Source organism: Ailuropoda melanoleuca, chromosome 2 (assembly GCF_002007445.2).
Source record: "Ailuropoda melanoleuca isolate Jingjing chromosome 2, ASM200744v2, whole genome shotgun sequence".
Classification (NCBI taxonomy): domain Eukaryota; kingdom Metazoa; phylum Chordata; class Mammalia; order Carnivora; family Ursidae; genus Ailuropoda; species Ailuropoda melanoleuca.
Window position 1 is genome coordinate 1,986,036 of NC_048219.1, and position 18,941 is coordinate 2,004,976.

The 18,941-nt window shown below is 52.7% G+C and overlaps 1 protein-coding gene across 1 annotated transcript in view; it reads right to left on the bottom strand.

Annotated features, from left to right (window-relative positions):
* ECE1 (endothelin converting enzyme 1) overlaps positions 1-18,059 on the bottom strand; it is a 113,570-nt gene extending 95,511 nt beyond the window's left edge. Inside the window, exon 1 of the mRNA XM_034645873.1 lies at positions 17,877-18,059. Within this exon, the coding sequence (XP_034501764.1) occupies positions 17,877-18,044 (168 nt within the window). The 5' untranslated portion in view covers positions 18,045-18,059. The remainder of the gene's footprint in view (positions 1-17,876) is intronic.
* Between the last annotated feature and the right edge of the window lie 882 nt (positions 18,060-18,941).

Here is an 18,941-nt window from a genome sequence, read left to right on the forward strand (position 1 = left end):
GTGATGAAAATGGTGGTGCCCACTATTGGCATAGGAGCCGGGGAGGTGCTGCCGTTTGGCCCTGGGAGTCGGAAGTTGGCCTTAATGGCTAGGCGGGCCAGGTCGGAAATACCCAGAGCTGGTGAGGAGAATCCGAGGAGGGGGACAGACAGCGGGACAGTCAGAGAACAGAGTCGGGAAGGACAAGGGGGCTCAGAGTCAGGGAACATTTCCCGAGCCTGCAGGACATGGCTGGCTTCAAGCTGGCACCTTTGTCACACTAGTTTTGTCACCAGAGTCTCTATACCGTCCCACGCACAAAAGAAAAGTATGATTCCCAAGACTGCAGAGAAAAACTGAGGTCAGAGTGGGGGGGGGGAGGTGATGGGCCCAGCCCAAGGCATGAGGTCAGCAGTGACAGAGGGACAGAAAGGAATGATGGAAAGGGGACACAAGCAAACACAACAAAGCTGTCTAGGTGGAGGGGACAGTGGTGGACCCAAGGCTGAAAGGCCCCCAGGGCCCAGGCCCAGGGCTAGTGTGGCAGATGTCCTCCCCCAACCACAGGCCAGCAGCTCCTCTCCACCCTTCTAAGCATCATGTGGAATGAAAAGAGCACTGCTCGACAGGTCCTGGGTTCAAATCTCATCCCTGATGCTAACTTGCTATGTGACCTTAAGCAAATCATCTGCCTTCTTTGGGCCTTCTCTGGAAGACAGAAGCACAAGTTCAGGGGCGCCTGGGTGGCTCAGTCGGTTAAACATCTGACTCTGGTTTTGGCTCAGGTTTCAGCTCAGGTCATGATCTCAGGGTCCCGGGATCAAGCCCCTTGTCTTTGGGCTCTGCACTCAGCATGGCATCTGCTGGAGATTCTCTCTCTCTCCCTCTGTCTCTCTGCCCCTCTCCCGCTCATGTGTGCTCTCTCATGCTCTCTCAAACAAATAAATCAATCTTTAAAAAAAGAAAGACAGAAGCACAAGTTGAAATGCTACTTCTAAGTAGATGTGCAATCTTGGGCAAATCACTTGACCTCTCTGGCCCTCAATTTCCTCATCTGTAAGACGGCTCTATTAACGGTACCTGTATCTGGCTAAATTAAATGAAAATATGTGGGTGAAGCACTTAGCCCACACGAGGCCCTCAATATTAGCTGGGATTAACATTACCATACGTTTAATTGGATTATCAGTGGTCTCAGTCTGAGGCGATTCTGTCCCTCTACGGAGTTTCTGCATATACGTGGGAGCATGTTTGGTTGTCAGATGACTGGGGAGTGCCAACATTGAATCCCGGGGCCGCAGTAGTTAAATTCCCACAGTGTGTACAACAGTGCCGCAAAGTACCACAAATTGTCTCCCTCAAAATGCCAACAGCACCTGCATTAAGAAACACAGGCCGGGGCGCCTGGGTGGCTCAGTCGGTGAAGCGTCTGCCTTCGGCTCAGATCATGATCTCAGGGTCCTTGCATCGAGTTCCCCATCGGGCTCCTTGCTCACCGGGGAGTCTGTTTCTCCACGTCCCGCTGCCCCTCCCTTTTGTTTGTGGTCTGTCTCAAATAAATAAATAAAATCTTTAAAACAAACAAACAAATAAACAAACACACAGGCTGCTAATCTCAAAAGACCGTCCCGGTGTCCTTGATGTCCAAGTCCAACAGGAGACAGTGCAGGGTGGCGGGTCTCTGGTTACACAGACCTGCTTTCAGTCCGTCTCTGCCACCAACAAGCCGTGAGAACCTGAATCTGGAGATACTATGTCACCTCTTTGGGCCTCAGTATCCTCATCTGTGAAAAGCGGATACTGACTGAGCCGCGCCTTGTACGACCGCCTGTGGCTTGAACAGGGTGATGATTACGAGCGTTTACACCAGGGTACTTGGGAAATGGTGGCGACTGCCAGCGCAGAGCAAGTGAACAGGTGGATGAGGCAGGGCAGGTCCGCGAATTACCAGAACAACCCTTCCTCCCCGGCTTTGGGCAGCTCAAGGGCCCTGCAGGACTCAGGGAGAAACAGGCCGTGGGGACCCCAGTGTCTTGCTGGTGAGAGCGCGAGGTGGGTCTGGTTTGGGAGGGAGAACAGGGCACCGCCCTCTTTCCAGGGCAGAAGCCAGTGGGGGCCAGCAGGAATAGCCCTGGGCTGCTGAGACAAGAGGGAAGAAGGGCAGCACTGGGAAGGACCCTGAGCCAAGGGGACAGCTGAGCTGTGAACCAGGGCCTGTCGATGCTCTCGCAGCTTGCGTGCAAGGGGCTGGAAATCTGATATTCATCAGGCAGCCGACTATGCACCGTAATGGGGTAAAGGACTTTTGTGTGTACCACACTTTATCCACCTGACAACCCTGTAAAGTAGGAGATTCTGTCCCCACTTGCACAGACAGGAGACGAGCTCAGATGGACTACACGACTTGTACAGTGGCACAGTGTGGACATAAGGACACAATCACCATTCCTCCTCTCTCCCTGTCTTCTCCCTCCACCTCCCACTGTTCCTCTCTCTCTCTCTCTCTACTGTCACTCTGACTCCGTCCAATGGCCCCCTGCTGTTCCAAAAATAATGACGGACTACAAGCACCTCAGGCTCTGGCCCTCCCATCCTGTTGAGCCTTATTTCAAAAGTCCGCACCCTCCCTACCCTAGCCCCCACCCCCGCCACTCTGCTTTTCCTTTAGTCCTTCCTATTCCCTTACACCCCAGGGCTGTTGCATACACTGTTCCCTGTGCCTGGAATGCTCTTCCCCTCCCAGCCAGTGAACATCACCTCTCCTCCAGATCACAGTGAGTGGTCTAAGGCCCTCTCTGACCTTTACTAGGTCAAATCCTCCCCCTGACCTTTACAAGGTCAAATCCTCCCATTACAAGCATGCGTAGCACCAGGACTTCCCGGCATTAGTCACTGCGGCAATCTCACACTTGTCTGAGGTTATCTGATAAAGAGCACCTTGCCCCTGTGCTCTCCTCACATTAATTCACAGGTATCTGTCAAATACCTTCTATGTGCCAGTGCCCATGGTACTGTGGGGACAGTGGAGAACAAGCCAGATAAGGTCTCTACACTTGTGGAACTCACATTCTGATGGCAGGAAACGGCCGGCCGAGGGCACCACATATGCAAAGGGGTGGAGGTGGGGGAGCTGTAGTCTGTTCAGCTGAAGCAGGGAGGACAGGCCGGGGACAGCCAGAAAGGAGGCTGGAGAAATACGCAAGGACCAGGCAAAGAAATAGGCCCAGAACACCCTAGAGTTCCTATGAAGGAGTCTGACTTGCTCCCAGGGTAATGGGGAGCAATGGAAGGGTTTGAAACAGGACAGTGACGGGGCTCGCCATGTGTTTCAGAGAGATGGCTGAGGCTGCAGTGAGGAGGAAAGGCTGGAGGGCAAGGCTGGAGGCAGGGAGGCCATAAAGGATGCTTGGCCTTAATCCAGGCAAAGGTGGCCGACAGAGGCCAGCAAGGACAAGGAGTGGGAGGAAGGGGAAGGGAGGCAGAATATTGATAGAATTTGGTCAAGGTCGCATCTGGGCACCACCTCGAATTCCACTCAGGCCACTGTGCATGGCGGTGCCACTGATGAGGTCAGCAGGGCAGGCAGAGCACGGGTTTGGGAAGTAGGACGGTCAGTGCAGTGGTGGCCTCCACTAGGGAAGGAGGCCCGGCAGGGTCCAGGGCAGAGGAAGAAGCAAAGGCCTTGGGGACCATTCCAACATGTAGCGGACAGAGAGGAAGACATCTGAGACAGGCCGTGGCAGAAACCCTACAGAACACCCGCCCAGTACTCCTCAAAACGGCCGAGGCTGTAAGAAACAAGGAGAGTCTGGGAAACTGTCATGGACCAGAGGGAGCTAAGGCGACATGAGGACAAAATGTGACGCGGTGCTCTGGGTGTGGACCTTGCCACAAGAACTGCTGAAATCCAAGCAGAGCTTGGGGTTTCACTAATGGTCATGCAGCAATGAGGGCCGCTGAAGGCTGATGGAGGCACCATGGTCACGTACATGCTACCATCAGGGGAAACCAGGTGAAGGCGGATGCCAGAATTATCATCTTGGCAACTTGTCTGCTCATCAAAAATTACTCCAAAAGAAGATGCTTATTAAAAAAAAATTTGCATGATTCCTGGTCCCATGGATTGACTCTCCAAGAAAAAGAAACTAGGTAGCAGGTGGTGGGCATCAAGAAGGGGAGTCCACCCCCAGTGGGATGATGTTAGATCTGCACCCTGGTGGAAATCATGTGTGTTTGCTGAAATCTCTGATGGGGGCTCCGAGGCTGGAGTCATTTCAAAATCCAGGGCCCCTCATATTCTCCCAAAGGCTCCCAGAGAGCGAATCTGTGCCCAGGGAGGTCTGAGGACACAGATAAAAGCCCTCATTGAAGCCTCATGTTTTTTAATCTTAAAAATTCATGACAAAAAACAAAAAACTCATGCCAGGGGTGTCTGAGTGGTTCAGTCAGTTAAGCATCTGACCAGCTCAGGTCTTGACCTCAGGGTCCTGAGTTCAGGCCTCACATTGGGCTCCACATTGGGCATGGAGCCTACTTAAAAAATAAAATAAAATCAGGGCACCTGGCTGGCTCAGTTGGTTAAGCGTTTGCCTTCGGCGCAGGTCATGATCCCAGGGTCCTGGGATGGAGTCCCAAATCGGGCTCCCTGCTCAGTGGGGAGCCAGCTTCTCCCTCGGCCTGCTGCTCCCCCTGCTTGTGCCCTCTCCCTCTCTGTCAAATAAATAAATAAAATCTTAAAAATAAAATAAAAATTCATGCCCATTCTACATTCTATTCCAAAATAGTACCTTTTGATTTTGCTACCGAAGTAGCCCATTATATTCCCCAGGGCAGTCTCGTGTACTGGTATGAAACGCCCAAATATGGAACTTAAGCATGGGGGCTCCTGGGTGCCTCAGTCAGAAGAGCATGTGACTTCTGATTGCAGGGTCATGACTTTAAGCCCCATATGGAGCAGAGAGGTTACTTTAAAAAATAATAATAATAAAATAAATAAAAATGAAGCCTGAAGCCTCAAGAATGGATAAGCTAACTTGGAGAGGAGGCGGAGGCAAGGGGGACCAAAATCTCTGTGGCCCTACAACCAGCTAGACACTGGGCCAGGGACTCACAGTCATTCATTCTTTTGACAAATATTTATGTGTCTACACATGCCAGCGCTGTTCTAGGTGGACCCAGCAGGGAACAAAACAGACCCAAATCCTTCTATGTCAGTGGGAAGGGACAGAGGAAGTAAAATCAATAAGTGAAACAGGGAGTATGCCAGATTGTGGTTAAGTGCAACAGAAAAATCAAGTGGTGGGGGGATGGACGTGGACGGAAAATGGAAAGGGCGGGCATTTGTCACCAGGGTGGCCAGGAAGGTGATATCTAAGTAAGGACTCCAAGGAAATAAGGTAGCTTTCCAGATGGTTTCTCATTTATTTTTCACAACTGTGGGTGGTATTTATTGCCGTTTTATAGATGAGAAAGCGAGCCTCAAAGAGGTAAAACAATTGACTTAAGGTCGCCCAGAAAAGAATGGGGGCCCTGGGGGAGGGTATTGGACCAGACACAATCCCCTCATTCCTCTTGAGGAAGGCGGTTAGGAGCACCCTGCCGCCCCTCCCTGGGCTCCGGCAGACATCACTATCACTACCTGATCAAGCCCACCTCGCTCACGCTCATGCCCTTGCCAAAGCCGGATTTCCAAACCCTTCCAGCTCATCAGTACGGAGTTGCTGTACCTCCCCTCCGTGCATCTTCTTAACTTGATCAGGTTCAAGAGGTTAAGGGGTAGAATGGGCCAGCATGTGCCCCCTCAGGGTGCTGGGTGGGCAGAGGAAGGGGGAGGGGGATCAGCATTGGTGAAGGGGAGGGAGCCGCCACCGGCTCAGCCCAGCACGGTTCTGTCTAGGGTGACCTTGATGGCTATCAGGGATGTGGTTTACTGACTTAACAGCGTCTGGCGGCCCCCACCAACATCGCCCTGGGACCCCTCCATCCACGGCTAGAGCACTCTTCATAGCTGAGAAACGAGGTTGGAGGAGACCGAGATGGGGGTCTCCCGAACACTGAACCTTTCCCCCTTCTTCCCGCGTAAAGAGAAACATTTCAGGGTTGAAGAAATGACTCATATTTCCCCAGAGAGGGCCAGGGCTGGGCTGAGTCGGGCTGGGGGAGCCCGAGGGTCACTAACCTGCCTGCCTGCTCTAGCTGAGGTGGCTCTGGGCCCCAGGAAGGCAGGGGACAAATGGAGACAGAGACGGCAGAGAAAAATGGCTAGTGGATCTCCCAACCCACCCTTGAGCATGTCACTGGGTGTCACCCAGCATTGCTCACATGGAACTTGATGGAGAAGAAAATTCCTCTGGACTCTCCTGAACAAGCTTTATGGCTGACTCACCGCCACCTGGGGACAGCAAGCGAATTCACAAATCACCAAAGAAGGAAAAAACGGTTCCTATTAAGCAATCTCTTCAATGGATGGATCAGAGATGACCAGCATAAATGCTCACTGACGTTTTGTTCAGGGTTTTGTTCTGGAAAGAAGCACATCCTACAATAGCTGGGGGTCGGACTGATCGCAAAGTGTAATTTTATATATTCAATTCTACTTCTCCGTTAGCTGGCATTAAACACTTAGAAATGTGTCCCCATGGGGCGCCTGGGTGGCACAGCGGTTGAGCGTCTGCCTTCGGCTCAGGGCGTGATCCTGCCGTTATGGGATCGAGCCCCACATCAGGCCTCTTCTGCTATGAGCCTGCTTCTTCCTCTCCCAATCCCCCTGCTTGTGTTCCCTCTCTCGCTGGCTGTCTCTATCTCTGTCGAATAAATAAAATAAAATCTTTAAAAAAAAAAAAAAAAAAGAAATGTGTCCCCAGTGACAATATGAACAATCAATTGGCCGCAGGATGGCTTGTCCCCCATCCTGAGCCCCTCCTTATCTCTGCCCTGTGAGGTCACGCCCTCCTCCACTCATCCTTCACTGGGCATCTGCTGACGGCAAGTGTGCTGAGACAGCCAGGGTCTCTGCCCCCCGATGACTTCCCCGCCAGGGGACAGAAGTAACAGTCAGAATGAAAGTAACAACGTGAGTGCCCTGAGGACAGAACAGTGCCCACTCTTCATCCAGCTCCAAACGAGCTTCCAGCTGCCTGCCCTCCCCAGAGGGTACCAGCTGCCCCCCTCTAGGAAGACTCCTGGACAGTGCTTCAGAGCAACCTTCTGCTCACCTGCCTTTGGGGGCCTTCTCTCGTCCCTGCCGATGGCCCTTCTGAGCCAGAAGCACAGCCAGCCTCCACCCCGATATGGGACTCTTCATAGAAGCCTACAAGAAACTCTGGCCCTAGAGTCAGCCAGAATACTGGCTCTGCTGCTTCAAAGCAGTGTGGCCTTGGTGGAGTCACCCTGTCTCACCAAGCCTCAGCTTCCTCATCTGTTAAATGGGGACACAGTAAGACCCATCTCTTGCGAGTCGATTCTAAGGAAATGAGTCAACGCACAGGCTGCTCAACCCAGGGCCTGGCTCAACGTGAAAGCTCACTAAACTGTGGTTCCTTGGTCCCGCTCCATGAAGCAGACAGGTCAGGGAACCCTGAAAACAGGTGTTAGAAAGAGTTATAAAGGCGTCTGGGCATTGGCCTCCTGATGTCAGCCAGAGCCTCAAGGAGCTCCTGGCTTCTCCGTGAGGCCGCTAGTGGCTTGTACACCAACCTACCTCATTTTCAAACCTGTTGCCCGTTTCACACCAGTGCCATGATTTCCAGAACTGAGCTCCCTACTGTGGGAAGGGAACTTTCTTAGGCTTGTCCTAAACATGCCTCGCCCTGACCCAACAGGACCAGGGGGCTGAGCCAGTAGCACTGAATGTTTTTCCTGCCCCTTCTCAGCCCTCATCTTTCTTCCATCTGATGTTCTGAGCCAACAATAGCTGCTTTCCAGGCTCGGTTGCCACACAGCACACTACTCCCTGAGCAAAAATACCCATGCGGGGGAGGGTGGGGAAGCTAAGGGGGGGCCACAAAGCAGGGGGCCGGGCCAGGGAGGTGGTGGCAGGAGGAGGAGAGCACATTTCTTGAGTGCCTACTCTGTATCAGGGTGAGAAGGGCCCTGTCGCTGGGGGAGATACAGAACCCCAGGACACTGTGGGGATGGAGGGAGGGCTGGTCTCCAGGAGAGCAGGGGAGCCAGTCCCCAGAGAGGGATCGGGCCTGGGTCCAAGGTCCAGGGCAATGCCCAGGGAGAAGGGTGAGGTGAGTAGGCTCTAGAACCTTAGAAAAAAGGAGCCTGAATCCCAAAGAGATTCCAAATCCTAAGAAAAATGAGGGTTCAGATACAGAAGGGCTGATTTTCATGACAGGGGAGTTAGAGCTCTCTTGGATCCCAGAAGGGGCAAGGTTTAGACAAGGGTGGGAGGTGGGGAGAGGCCTGCAGACCTAGAAGTTCACTTAATTGAACATCTCGGTGGTCTTATTTGCCAGACAAGGTTAACTGGGGAACGAAAACAAATCTTAAAATGGTAGCCGGCAGTTTCCACTTCAAGAGGTTTGGGAGAAAGGGTATCTCCTTGCTTCTGGGGAGACCCCACTGGGCAGCGAGGTAGGCCCAGGCTTTCTTGTGGCTCCTTTCTCTCCAAGGCAGGGCATCTCCTTAGAGCCTCGGAACAACCCCCCCCCCCCCCCCGCCCAGGGAGGGGCTGTTTGTGTGCCGTGTCTCCAGCCCCCACCCAGCCCCACTTCTGTGGACTCCTTCAAAGCCTGGGGAGGGCCTCAGTGCAGAGGTCACAGAGAAAGAATCTGGAGGTCAGAGCACCGCCCCTCCCCCCCATGTTTCAAAGACCGAATCTGTGCGCATAAAGCATCCCCCTCCCTAGAAGCCACCAGTCTTTGGGGGAGGGGGAAAACAGGGAGGGGGTCCAGACACCAGAAGGCCTGGAAGAACTATGCAGGCATGGCTGCCAGGAATCTGGGCCGGAGTCAGAGTTTTGTAGAAGGCCCTGGGATGTGAGTTTTGATGCTGAGCTATGTGAGTTTTGATGCTGAGCTATGTGACCCTGACCCAGAGCAGCTCACACACCTTTGTAGGCTCTGTTCTCACCTGTCAAAGCATTGGACCGGATCCCCTGCCCACCCCAATAGATCACCGCCAACTCAACCCCTCAGTGTCTCTGCCTCTCCCTTGCCACTACCACGGGCCTGGGCTGAACCACCCCCCCACCCGCATTCTTGCCCCTTCCCCCAAGGCCACCTCCAGTCAGCAGCCAGAGTGAGTTTAATAAAAGGCAAATCAGATCCTGTCACCTCCCTGCTGGCACCCCTCCACCCTGCTGGTTGTAAATTTTTGCCTTTTCTTCTTTTGCCAATAAATGGGGTCTTTTGGTATAAAAGAAAATAAAGTCTAAAATTTATTGATTTGAAAACACACACACACACACAGAGCTTTCCACTGCTCTTGGGATGAGATCCAAATCTCTCACCCGGTTTACACGGCCTGGGGGGCCCACCCCTGACTCCCCCTCAGCCTCAACTTGGGTCACTCTTGCCCTTGCTTTCTACTCCAGCTACACTGAACATGCTCTAGGTCACCCACCTCAGGGCCTTTGCACATCTTATTCCCTTAGCTAGAATTTTCTTTCCACCTTTTTAGCTGGATAACCCTTAGCCCATCCTTCAGATCTCCTCTCAAATGTTTCTTCCTCACAGTTGTCTTCCCTCCCCCTGGTCTCCCCTGAGCCTCTGCCTGGTACGGGCTTCCTGACAGAAGCTCACAGGGCATCCCGCTCATGGTTAGAGATCCGTGCGATTACCTAAGACCATGTCTGTGGGTTCACCACCTCCACCCTGTGTCTGCACACAGTGGGTGCTCAGTAAATGGTAGCTACTGTCACCATTGATCTTCCCATATTTATCTTTCCATATTCACCTGGTTAGTGGAGCTGGATTCTGTGCCTCTAAGAATCTGTGTGCAAGAGCACACAAAAGAGGCAGTGTGGGGTACTGGAAGAATACCAGCCTTGGCAGCTGACGGATCTGGGTTATAATCCCAGCTCTGCTGCTACAAACTGTTTGGCTTTGGGCAAGTCACCTGACTTCTCTGAGCCTCAGTTTCCAGATCTTTTTTTTTTTTTTTTTTTTTTTAGATTTTTAAGACTTATTTTTAGGGGCACCCGGGTAATTCAATCAATTAAGTGTCCAGCTCTTGATTTTGGCTCAGGTCATGATCTCAGGTGGTGAGATGGAGCCCCACATCAGGAGTCTACTTCTCTCCCTCTTCCTCTCCCTCTGTCCCTTCCCACCCCCCACACTCGCGCTCTCCCCCCTCTCTCTCTCAAAATACAAATAAAATCTTTTTTAAAAAAGATTTTCTTTTTAAATAATCTCTCCACCGAGCGTGGGGTTCAAACTCACAACCCCGAGATCTGGAGTTGCATGTTCTACTGACTGAGCCAGGCAGGTGCTCCTCTGATCCTGTCAACCTGAAGATTAAATTAATACTTTAGACAGATTGGTTACAAATGTCTTCACCATGACTGATAGAAATGTCTTTCAGGCTCCTGCCTCCTTTTGCCTCCACTTGTGCTACCAAGCAATGTTCTGATGGTTGAAATGACAAAATGCCCAGGACAATGCTGAGCTCAGAGCAGCCATGTAATAAATCAGGATTTCCAAAGTGTGATCTGTGGCCCACCAGCATCAGAATCAGGGAGTTGTCAGAAATGTAGGTTCCTATATTCCCTCCAAACTTACTGAATCAGAGTCTGGGGCAAGGGCAATGAAATTTCCATTTGTAACTAGGATTTCTGATGATTTTTTTTTTAAGATTTTATTTATTTATTTGACAGAGAGAGAGAGACAGCCAGCGAGAGAGGAAACACAAGCAGGGGGAGTGGGAGAGGAAGAAGCAGGCTCATAGCGGAGGAGCCTGATGTGGGGCTCGGGCCCAGGACCCTGGGATCACGCCCTGAGCCGAAGGCAGACGCTTAACAACTGAGCCACCCAGGTGCCCCATGAGCCACCCAGGCGCCCCCAGGATCTCTGATGATTTTCATGCACATTCAAGTTTGAGAAGCATGGCAACCAATGCAAACTTATTGCTGTTGCCACTAACCTGTAACTCCTGGGGGCCCTGATGCTAAGCCCAGAGGTTATCAGGAATGGGGTTAGAGCATCTGTCACCAGAAAGGCACATGGTCCATCATAAACTGATATGCTTCCTAATCTTAAAAACATGAGCACGGGTCAGAAAAAGACAAATACCCTATGATTTCACTCATATGTGGAATTTAAGAAACAAAACAGATAAGCATAGCACAAGGGAAGGAAAAATAAAATAAGATAAAGACAGAGAGGGAGACAAACCATAAGAGACTCTTAACTCTAGGGAACAAACTGAGGGTGGCTGGAGGGGAGGCGTGGGGGGGATGGGGTAAGTGGGGGATGAACAGGAAGGAGGGCACATGATGGAATGAGCCCTGGGTGTTCTATGCAACTCATGAATCACTCAGTTCTACCCCTGATACCATACTGCATGTGAACTAATTTCAATTTAGATAAAATCTTGAAAGAAAAACAAAACAAAACAAAAACCATGAGCAGAGGCCTTGGGATTAGACAAATCAAAGCATAAATTCTGGTCTTTCTACGCATTTGCTTAGCCGCATTTGCTTAGCTGTGGGATAAGCGACCTGACCTCTCTGAGTTGCCTTCTTCAATTTTGAAATAGTGATAAACAACCTCACCTGCCAGGCTTGCTGGGATAATCTGAGGAAGTGCCTTATGCAAAGTACACTTCAGGTGCTAGGTGGGAGGAAGGGGGGAGGGGGAAAACCTAAGAGGAAGTGCTTTACCGGCTCCGGCTCCCCGTGCCTCCTCTGCCGCCACAAGTGCTCTGGGGGTGGACTGTGTGTGTCCTCACACACCACAACTCCTTGCCATCCAGGGAAGGCAGAGAGACCCTCCCCGAGAGGCTGGTCAAGCGGCCGGTGCCCTTGCAGAAGGGGCAATCAGCCAGGTCTGTGAGGAGCAGAAGCAGGGGTTCTATGGGGAACAACTGGCTAGGTGTCCAGGGCCCGCCCTGAGGGCCCTGGGACCAGAAGAGTCATGTTTCCCAGGGTCAGGCCTTGCAGGGCAGTGGGCCCAAGCATGCCTTGCTGGGTGAGAACACAGACTCTGAAGACAGACTGTTTGGGTTTAAATTCTGGCTCGGCCACTACTGGCTCCAGCTGGCCAGCAAACTCCTACTCATCCTTCAAGACCCAACCAAATAGGGCGCCTGGGTGGTACAATCGGTGGAGCGTCCGACTCTTGATTTTGGCTCAGGTCGTGATCTCAGGGTCATGAGATTGAGCCCCATGTCGGGCTCTGCACTCAGTGCAGAATCTGCTTAAGATTCTGTCTCTCTCCCTCTCCCTCTCTCGCTCATGCTCTCTCTCTCAAATAAAGAAAGAAATCTTAAAAAAAAAAAAAAAAAAAAAAAAAAAAGACCTAACTCAAGTATCATATCCCTGGGCCAAGTTAGTCATCCATTTTTCCAGGCCCTCAAAGGCTCCTGCCCACACGCTCAAATACTATTCAGGAATTTACCTGTTGGTTTGTCTATCTTTCCCACAGGCCTGGGAGTTCCTGGAGGGCACCCTCATATCTGGCACAAAGGATGCACTCAACTAAATGTTGATTCAGTTTGAATTCCAACTCTCTCAGCCTTCTCAGTTCCCTTCCCTTCCCCCACTAAACGCCTCCCACCCTACTCCCTATTCCTCTCCTGGAAACAGACCCTTTATTCTCTAGGATTTTAACTTCCAGATCCTTCTCCTGAAGGTCTGAACCTGCTCATCCCAGAGCCGATGCATAAGGAAGGCTGCACAGAAAGACCTAATATTCATTTCTTCGCCTGTGCCGACTGCAAAGGGCTCCCACGGAAGGTGAAGTGCTGAGGCCGTGAGGCTGCCTGGGAAACCATGAAGCAATGCCAGCGTAGTGGTTCAGAACCTGGGCTCTGTGACCAAACTGGGGTTCGACTCTTCCTCTGCCGCTTACTGACGGAGACAGATACAGTGCCTCCCTGTGCCTCAGTTTCCCCCTATAAAATAGGAATAATAATAAATACCTCATGGGGTTGATGTGAGGACTAAGTGAATTTACCACATAAAACATTTAGCACTATGCCTCACACAGCAAATAACGCCATGAGCACCGTTATCATCACATAATAGCGAAGCCTGAGAACAAAGAGAGGATTGAAGAAAACCCTATTGTGGGCAGAAGTTAATACATCATTTCCCCCCAAGGGATCACCAAGTGTCGCGGCCCAGAAAGCGTCCTCTGAAGCAGCGTGCCCAGCCCTGTGTTGGTCGTGTTCTAACCACAGCACAGCCGCGTTTCCCCGGCTCAACCCGGGACCGTGGGCTCGCTCGGAACAGCTCTGTCTGCACGTTCTCCCAGCACAGGCTGACACAGAGCAGAGTCGCAGGGAATGTCTGCCAAATAAACAAGCTTGCAATGTAACCTGAGTCCTTGACCGAGGCTCCAAGCGCAGTCCTCCCGGGGAGGCCCCTTTCATTGGTAAGACAACTCCCCGGTGCCCATAGCACATGTGCCTAGAGACCCCCCCAACTCCCTCCTGAGCCCACCAGAGGCTGGGAATACAGAGAGGAGAAGGTAGGGGCTCTGCTAGAACTCCATCTAGAAAGAAAACCAGCTCACATGGACGAGGCACTTCCCGTATGGTAGGCATGGATCCCACACTTTACAAGAATTATATTGCTTGTTTAAACAACTCTATGAAGTTTGGTACTATTATTATGCCCTTTTTCCTTAGGCAGAGGCCAAGGCAAAGAATGAAGGACTCTGCTTGAGGCTGCCTGGGTAAATGGCAGAGCCGGGAGTCAAACCTACGCAGGCTGGTCCCAGAGCTCCAGCTCCTGATCTGTGTTCCTGCAGGGAGACATGACAGGGTGGGAAGTCTCACCCAAAGTGACTTGTGCCCTGACGGAAGGCAGTCCGGGGTGGGAAGTGAAGGCGGCTGTGGCAATGCATGACAGATGGGCAGGAGCTGGTCAAGAAAATTTCTAAGAACAGCTTTGGAAAGAGGAGTAGGCCTGATGTTGTTATCATGACGCCCACCTCTCTGAGTCGAGCACTGAACCCGCACCCCACGTGCCCCAATCACATCAGCTTCATTTCATTTTAGTGGTCACCCAGGGAGGTGGTTGTTACCCTCACTTCACAGATAGGAAGCCCAAGGCTCAGACTAGAAAACTTCCCTGCTACAAGGTCCTTTACGACACCTAGGTGGTGGATCCTGGGTTCAAGTTCAAGTCAATCCCACAGGCCCCGCTCTTAAGCCTCAGGCCACATTGTACAAACAGGAATCAGTGAGTGCAGGGACCTGACGCCGAAGATGGGGAGCCATGCAGCGTTCCATCCTAGGCCTGCATTTGCTGACTGTCTGTCCCTTACTCAGGCTGGAGGCAGGCCCAACAGCTCCAGCCCACCTGAGTCGTGTGTGTTGGGATGGAGGTGCTGGTAATTAAGGACCTTGTTAAAGGGTCTCCCAACTATATGAGGAAGTAAAATAAGCAAGCAGCCGTGGGGTGGGCTGACGAAGGCCATTTCCTCACCCCCCTGCTTCAGTGCATTCACCAGAACTAGAAATCAGCACAAGTGAAGGCTAGCCCCCAGACATTTTTTCCAGCATGTCACAAGGCTTAGAATGACAGAACCACAACAGTAATCGTGTTGATAATGGCGTCCATTACCAAGGACCTACTATGTGCACCATCCCACGAGCTTTACTGCTTTACGTGAATCATCTCAACCATTCTTCATAACACCACCGTGAGAAAGATGTTACTATTACCCCATTCCACAGGGGGGACAACTGAGGCTCAGAGAGAGTCACTGGCCCAAGGTCACCTAGCTGGGATAAGAACCCAGGTCTGTCTGGCTCTGAAACCCACATCTTAACCAGAAAAAGCACTAGATTAGGGGTCCAGGAGACCAGGGTCTAAGTCCTGCTTCTAACTCCCTTTCCCCAGGCAAATCTCTGTCCCCTTCTGAGCCTGTGTCTTCCCCCAAGAGGTTGGTCTAGATGATGTCTAAGTCGCACTTCCACTTCGACCTTCTGTGACTCTGAGAACGGCCATGCCCTCTTGCCCTCTCCCCGCCCACCACTCCAGGAAGCCCAGCAGGATGCCAGAGAGCCACCCACTCCACACCCGCAGAAAAACACGAAGTATTGCCTTCTTCTGGCTGCCTCGTGCTCCAAACCAGCCAGGACACCCAGAACCACAAAGCCACAAGATTCCCTCGAGCCGGGCCGTGGGAGCAGGAGCCCCGAGGGCAGAGGGGCCGGGCAACCCCTCGCAGCCACCACTTCCTCTGCCCTCACTTCTCGGCAGGGTGTGCGGAAGTGGGGGAGGCAGGCTTTGGCTCTGTGCCCTTCTGGACCGTTTCTCTGGGTCCTCATGGCCTTGGGTGGTGGGAATGTGGTCACTTTGGGGGAATCCCGAGTTCACTCTGGAAGGTCAAGTTCAAGTGGAGGTTTTAGGACAAAAACCTTTGCTGGTTTTTCGCCAAAGGCAATCTTCGCCCACCATGCTCTGTGGCCAGAAAGCTTTGTGGCATCTCGGATGCCCTGTCTCCCTCTCTCCTATCCTCTGAAAGAGCTGCTAAAATCCCAGATTCTGGAGTGAGACAAGCCTCCCCCTCAGGACAGGTGAAAAGCACCAAGATTCCGCTCCCGTTTTACCTGACGCCAGCCTCCCTGCCTCACTCCTGCCCCCTGCAGTTCATCCTCCACACAGCAGCCAGAGCCTTAGCAAAACATAAACCAGTCACCCCCTGCTTGGAGCCCTTCAATGGCTTCCCATTACTCTCAGAACAAAATGCCAACTCCCCCAGCCCCTGTCCCCATGCCTGACAAGGTCCTGCATGACCTGGCCCCTCCATGTCCACCTTTTCCTACCCCTTTGCCCCTTGCTCCCTCCGCCCAGCCACATCAGCCTTCTTGCTGCCCAAAACTTGCCAAACCCCACATCCCTGTCTCAGGCCCTTTGCACGTGCTGTTCCTCTGCTCAGAACTCTCCTCTCCCACATCTCTGCCCAGCTGCCCTCTCCTCATCCTTTGGGACTTGGCATGATGTCGCCTCCTTCCTTGCCCACCCATTTGACTAGCTTCCTCCCCATCTCTCAGCTAACTCTCCACTATATCACTCTGTTTTCTTTCCTTCCTCTGAAGTGATCTTTCTGGTTGGTTGGTTTGCCTGTGTGGTCTCCCTCCCCTACAATACATTTCCTCAAGGGCAGGATTTCGCTGCCCCATCCGCTTTGGTCCCTACAATGAGGTGGGATCTCATTTTGTCCTTACAACTCTGCAGGTGAGGATGCTGGAGTTCAGAGAGGTAGACTGACTTGCCCAAGGTCACACAGCCAGGAAGTGGCAGGACTGTGACCTGGGTCTACCTGAGACCCAGGCCATTTCTGCAAGGCCTCCATGGAAGAGACTCCCACAGCCAGGGACCCACCTGGAGGGCTCTCACCCAGAGAGGACGGATTTACTGAGGTTCTTAGTAAGGATACCAAGAATGGAGGGCCTGTCCACTTCCTCAGTGGTCTTTCCACAGAGATACTGGGCAGCTGGAGCTCACACGTGGAACAGGTACAACCCTGGAGGTGAAAAAGCGTGAGCGAATGCCTCCAAAATAAGGGGAGCCCACCAGAAACCGGGGAGCTGGGGAAACCTTCAATCCACCCAATGTTGTGCAGGAGGGGAAACTGAGGACCAGAGCAAGGAAGGGGTTTACCTAAGGTCACATGGACTGGTAAAGCCTCACAGCATAAGGTCTCCAGATCCAGGAACTCCTCCTTGCCCTGAGAAATGACAAGTGAGACCCAAAGCCCAGGTTCTAGGAAGAGTGCCTGCCCAGAGCTGCCAGGCCCCGAGGGCAGGCGCAGGGCCAGCAGAGGGGATCTGAAGCATTAAGACAAAGAAAGGTCTCAAATTCCTTTCTTCTTTCAGAAAACATGCATCAAGAGCCTACTCCAGGCTAGACCCTGGGCCTGTCGGCAGAGGTGAACAATACACTCAGAAAATAGACTCCTCTCTGGAGAACCGCCTGGTAGTTTCTCCGAGAGTGAAAGACACACAGACCCAGCAGGCCCCCTCCCAATACCCACCCCCGAGAAATGAGTGCATAGGTCCACTGAGAGACACACAGGAATGTCACGGCTGCCCAGATAGGAACATCGTCCATGGACACATGTGTACATCTGCTCAGTGGGACGCCAGGCAGCCTGCAAAGAGCACATTCTGGCACATGCCACGACACGGGCAGATGGAAAACTGTTCGCTGTGGACGGAAGCTGAAGGAAACCAGACCCAAGAGTATATATTATGAATTCATGCAGATAAAGTTCAAAACCAGCCAAAACTGGGGTGACAGAAAGCAGATCAGCAGCCACCTGTCGCAGACAGTGATGGTTAAGGCGGCACCTGGCAACTTTCTGGGGAGGTGGAAATGTTCTATGTTTTGCTCTAGGTGGCGGTTACACAGGTGGATACATTTGAAAAAACAGCTGCACAAGACGCGTGCATCTTACTTAAGGAAATTATACCCCGACTTAAAAAATGCCCAGTCTTGCCCTTAGGAAGTGCACAGCCCCACAGAACAGAACAGGCAGATGGTTCTTGTGACCACGATCCTAAGAGAAGCTGGCACCATGGAGGCCCGCTGTGTGTCGGGATTGAGCCGGCTTCCTCAGGAACAGCATCTGATGAACACCTCCAACCACTGTACGGAGGAGGCCCCGATATCTCCACGTCGGAGGAGGAAAACGAAGCTCAGAGAGGTGACGCGGTGTCCAAAGGGACACAGCAAAAAGTCCAGTCCCCACCTCCCTGCCCTCCCCACCCCATACCTCGAAGTCACTGGTCCCCGTGCAGCCGCCTCCTCTCCAGGGCTGAAGGGGACAGCAAGTGTGGACTGGACTTCTGTGAAAGAGCTGCTTAGGAAACGCGTTCTTCCTCCGCCTTCCGCCCCCTCCACCCTCCCTCACCCCCTCACTGCCACAGATCTCTGAGGTCATTGCAGCCCTGGCCTTCCGCCCGATGAGAAGGAGCCCCAGCAGCCGGGCAGCTGTGTGCTGGGGGTGAGGGATGAGGAGTGGTGTTGACCAAGGGGCCTTCTCCACACCCGAGCTCCCCTGACCCAGCCCGTGGCCCCAGAGGGCCAGGAGGGCTTGAGGTTAGAGACCCCACCCTTGGCTCCAGCTCACAAGTGACGTAATCCTGTGTCTGGACTCAGAGAATCATAAAATGTTTATTCGGAATAACAACCACCACCACCATCACCACTGCTTACTCAGTTCTTATCCTGTGCCAAGAGCTAGGGCCTGTTTCGTGGATCCTCACCAGTGTCCCTCCAAAATAGGGACATCGCATTTTACACAGGAAGAAAGAGAAGCTCAGAGGGGTTATGTGACTTCCCACGGCCTCACAGTGAGGAAGTGGGGGCACGGGGATTCAAACCCAGGTCCGCCCCGCTTCGGGCCCGGGCCCTAAACCAGAGCATCACGCCTGTGATCCCACGCGTTAGTGCGGCAAGCGCCCCTGGAGTAGGTCCGCTCTAGCCACGTGGCACTACAGACGGGAGAACTAAGGCCCAGGAAGAGTGTCCTGCTCAGAGCCACACTAAGAGTTCGTGGCAGGGCTTGGCCTGGAAGCTACATGTCTACCCTTGGCCTGGCTTTCAGCAACCGGAGCCTCGGAGCGGGCCACGTGCACCTGGATGGGCAGCATGTGGGAGGCAGGGAGGCGTTCCAGGCAGAGGTAAATATTGACATGATGGTGTTTACACTGTAACCCTACTCCTCTGGGCTGCAGCCTCACCCCTGTCCTGTCCAGCCAAGGAGGAAAAGGAGATTGTGGGGAAGAGAATGGGGGGAGGAGGCTTATGGGCCAGGGGCTGCCTCTTGTGCTCCCCG